This window comes from Cydia splendana, unplaced genomic scaffold (assembly GCF_910591565.1).
Source record: "Cydia splendana unplaced genomic scaffold, ilCydSple1.2 scaffold_81_ctg1, whole genome shotgun sequence".
Taxonomy (NCBI): Eukaryota; Metazoa; Arthropoda; class Insecta; order Lepidoptera; family Tortricidae; genus Cydia; species Cydia splendana.
This window is the reverse complement of record NW_026946907.1, coordinates 13,269-17,755: the sequence shown is the minus strand read 5'-3', so window position 1 is coordinate 17,755 and position 4,487 is coordinate 13,269. Positions and strand designations below refer to the sequence as shown.

At 44.0% G+C, this 4,487-nt stretch overlaps 1 protein-coding gene across 1 annotated transcript; it reads right to left on the bottom strand.

The window, feature by feature from the left end:
- Positions 1-500: 500 nt before the first annotated feature.
- LOC134805925 (uncharacterized) lies at positions 501-1,118 on the bottom strand. The gene has a single exon (XM_063779114.1). The coding sequence runs from the start codon at positions 1,116-1,118 to the stop codon at positions 501-503; it is 618 nt and encodes a 205-aa protein (XP_063635184.1).
- Positions 1,119-4,487: the final 3,369 nt, after the last annotated feature.

The following is a 4,487-nucleotide window of genomic DNA, read 5'->3' as shown; positions in this document are numbered from 1 at the left end:
TCCGAACTCGCATTTATCGACATTGAGAGTTACGCCGTATTTATCTAGGCGTTCCAGGACTTGTCGAAGCAGTGTTTTGTGTTCTTCTTCATTTTCAGAGGACAGGAGAAGATCATCGACGTAGCAGAAACAGCCATCTATGCCTCGTAGAACGTCGTGCATGAATCGTTGGAATGTTTGGCTTGAGTTACGGAGCCCGAACGTCATTGAGTTAAACTGGAACAACCCGAACGGTGTGATTATTGAAGTTTTCTGCGCGTCTTCTTTGTTCATGGGTATCCAAAAATACGCCATCTTCAGGTCTAATTTAGAAAAAATCTTCTTATTGTGCAACTGGTATGTAAAATCTTGAATTCGAGGTAACGGATAGCGATCGGGTTGCGTTACGGCGTTCAGACGTCTATAGTCGCCGCATACACGTAGAGAACCATCTTTCTTCTTGACAACGTGCAGTGGACTTGCCCAGGGGCTGTTTGAGGGTTGACAGATGCCCATTTCCATCAAGCGTTCGAATTCGGCCTTCGCCGCTGCATATTTGTCGGGCGGCAGTGGGCGTGCCCTGGCGAAGAGTGGGGGGCCCGTAGTCTCGATGAAATGTTTGATGATGTTTGTTTGTTTGTTGTGTTGGCCGGCGTTTTCAAAGACATTGGTCGTAGTACATTAGGATACTGCTTGAGAATCTCGTAGTAAGCTTGATTGCTGCTGATCAAATAGACGGTTTCTTGAGTACTTCGAACTGTTAACGCGTTGACTTGGAGTTTAGTGGTTTTATCGATGAGCTTCTTTTGATCTAGGTCAGGTAGCAGCTTGTAGTGCCGAAGGAAATCAGCTCCGAGGATTGAGGTCTTGATGGCAGCCACGATAAACGTCCAACGGTAGTCACGCCGTAGCCCCAAGTTGAGAGTGATCGTTTTCTCTCCATAGGTCTTTATCGGCGTGTCGTTTGCGGCGTAAAGCTTGTAGGTGCTTGATAACTGGTTTTTCTTGTGATGCGACGATAGTACAGATATTTCGGCGCCAGTGTCGACGAGGTAACGTTCTCGAGAGTTGCGATCGATGACACATAGGCGGTTGCTGACTGAAGGTACACCGAGGCCCGCCAGAGTCGGTGTAGGCATTAGTTTTCCGATGAGCTAGTTTTCTTGCTACACGGCGATTCACATCTTCGTGCTTTGTCTCCGAATCTGAAGTGATATCTGCAGAGCCATCCAGGATCACCTGGACTGCGTGAAGTTCCATGCGCCGCCATAGATCTCGAACGGGAACGGCTGCGAGAGCGAAAGGGACGGCGATAGCGTTGTCGGCCGCCGGACCGAAAGGCTGCAATTTCGAGTGTTAAACTGTCGAGCTTCTGGGATAACTTCTCAAAAAATGTGTTTTGGCTGCTTTGCGGGGCTTGAAAGTCTGTGGCTTGTGTGACTGCAGCAACGGTGACTGGCTCGGCGTGCTCTAACATCTTGTCGGCCATGGCGGCGATCACGTCGGGGTCACCAGATATGGGGGTCCAGGCAGGAGGAGCAATGATAGCAGCGGTATGGTCAGTTAAATAATGAACATTTATTGAAATGTATCGTCGTCTTATATACTATTCCTAAACCTACGAAAATCAGAAAGATAGGTATCTTAAAACCGCAGAATCTATTCTACCCTTTGACGTAAATCGCGCCTCTCTAGAGTGCGATGGCATATCTTCTATCCCGCTCACAATCGCCGGTTGCATGAAGTGGGTAGTAGAAAATACAGCAATTCAGGACTACCGCGGAGAATGTCGCTTTCGAGAGTAGCACGCCCTGTCTTCCATCTCGCTCCAACCGTTGCGTAAATACGTGCGCGCCGCCTGCGCGCGCCTCAGTTGCGTCCGGCCGTCGATGCGAGCGCATGTCCCATAAAGTTTCCCAGTGAAACTTAAATTATTATTATTTTTTCATTAGAATCCCAATGCGGCCAAAACTGCATGGCCCATTGTGGAATAATTTGACCATGTCAATTATTTTATTTTATTTTTTGTAACTAAGCGAAGGCTCCATAGGTAAAAACCATGGTGCCATGCAGCTTGTTACAAGTTTCAAACGGAAACAATTTTTTTTTTTACTTTTATATCCCAATGCGGCCATAACTGCATGGCTCATTGCGGAAAACCTCGGATTTGACAACTTTTTTGTAATTAAGTGAAGGCTCCATAGGTAATATCCATGGTGCCATGCAGCTTGTTACAAGTTTCACATTGAAACTTTAATTTTTTTTACTTTTATATCCCAATGCGGCCATCGCCACATGGCTCATTGCGGAACATTTCGGATTTGACAACCTTACATTTATGAATAAGCGAAGGCTCTACAGGTCACAACCTTAGTGACATGAACTTTTTCATAATTTAAATTTGAGTGATTATGGGAAACCATACTCATGCAAAACCTGCCTCGGACTTAGACAATTGCAACTTTTCAATTATTTCCCAACTTAGGACAGCAAGTACCAAACAGGTCTTGCACAACCTGCCCCTCAAGGCCAGAGAATGGCAGCTGTAAAGTATTGAATGTAAGTTTAGTCATAGTCTAATAAAACATGGTCTTCCATTCCCAGAGTGACACGGGGCTACGTCACAACAACATGGCCGCTATATATAGCGCTATCGCATATTATCATATAGCGCTGTCGCATGATGACGTAAGCCCGTGTCAGTTAGGTGACCTAGAAAAGACGGGAATGGAGTACCAGGCGGAGTATATTATTATACCATGAGTTTAGTTAGAGATAGATAAAATTAACTTTTAGTTTAAAAAAAAAATATAGTGCTGCTATGGCAACGACCAGCAACAACTATAAGTTATAGTTTATATACGAATAGTAGATACGTTTCATTAGAATAAAATTATTTACATATTAAGAGATTACTCACAATAAATTTTTTTTTTTCTTTTTCATAAATTAGAAGTTAGAACTTCTCGAATATAACTACAATGTAAGGCATGTGTACATAGCTTGGTAGACACGTTAAGAGGCGCTATGCATGTCGCACGTATGATTGTAAACTTGAATTTGTAATGGTGCACCACCAACTTTAGAAATAAAATTTACAGGACCTCAGCTATGAACAGCTAGGCCTGTAAATATCAACGCTTGTTAGTTTGTAAGGAAACATCACTTGGCTATATGCCGTAACCCTGCTGCGAAACTTGATCGTGCGGCCGGTCACCATGGTGAACGACCGCAGGGTTAGGCTTCCAGTGGAAGAGCGTCACCGCAGGAACACGGTTTAAAAAAACCATACTCCTGCGAACGTTACCCATTAACCCCTCAATAACATATGATAATTTCAAGAATAAAATTTATTTGGTTATATGCCATAACCCTGCTGCGAAACCTGATCGTGCGGCCGGTCACCATGGTGAACGACCGCAGGGTCAGGCTTCCAGTGGAAGAGCGTCCCCGTAGAGCTGCGGCGACAAAGCCCAGCCTACGAACGCTAACTCCATTAACCTTAATCACAACAGTAATTAAATTAAACAGACAACCTCCATTAGATCAAAATTTTCTCTTATCATTAAAGTCCAATAGTTTGCGAATAAAATACATTATCTCAATTATCAAGTAATTCATCTTTCTTTCTCCTCCAATTAATTAATAATGCTTCAAACTTTCGTTTTTTATACACATTCTCGTCACACGGTTTCCAACAATCGATTTCATAACACTTCGCCAGCAAGCACGCTTTCCACGGTTCCCCCGGCTGAAACGGCCAGCCGTAAGGCAAGCCGTTTTTATTCGCGTTCGGCGGTATTGTAACACATACTCCATAAGTATGTGTCACAAATACAAAAAAAAGCCAAAAGTGTGCAATGTAAACATAACGACGTCCGGCCAACAGCAGACTTCCCCAGGTAAGCCTGCCTCCGAGTTGCCATCGAGACTCCAAGTAGCACAGCACCAAGACCGACCAGGAAAGCGCGCTTGTCCCCGTCATTGTAGTTTCTGCTTTCGTTTCATACACGTCACAAACATATAAAATCTAATTCATTAACCTCAGCGATCCATCTACATTACACAGATAGTCATACGTTAGACAGCTGTCAGTGTCGCTGCCATAGAGTTGTGCAAAATTTTCTTAACGTTTACGGTAAGAACCGATACTATTGTAATGGAGATCTCACACGACGGTACCATTGACGAGAGTTCTTTGACGATGTGTACGATATGAATCAACGTAGTCTTGATAATTGATAATTCATTGTTTATGTAACAAAATCCTACATTGATCTACGACCGTCTTCCAACAGCCAACCACAGACAATGATAGGAAGGAGAGAAAGAACGGGTGACGGTTATAGAGCAATGAGAGGTAGTGAAGTGTTTTTTTAAAAAGAAAAATAACGAGGACTTCCGGTTATGAGATAGAAAGAAGGGTGCGCGTCGCGAGTGGAAAAAATAATAATCGGTGTGGATCGATAACGTGTGCGCGCCTGCGACAGAGGAAAAGGCGGCCCGCG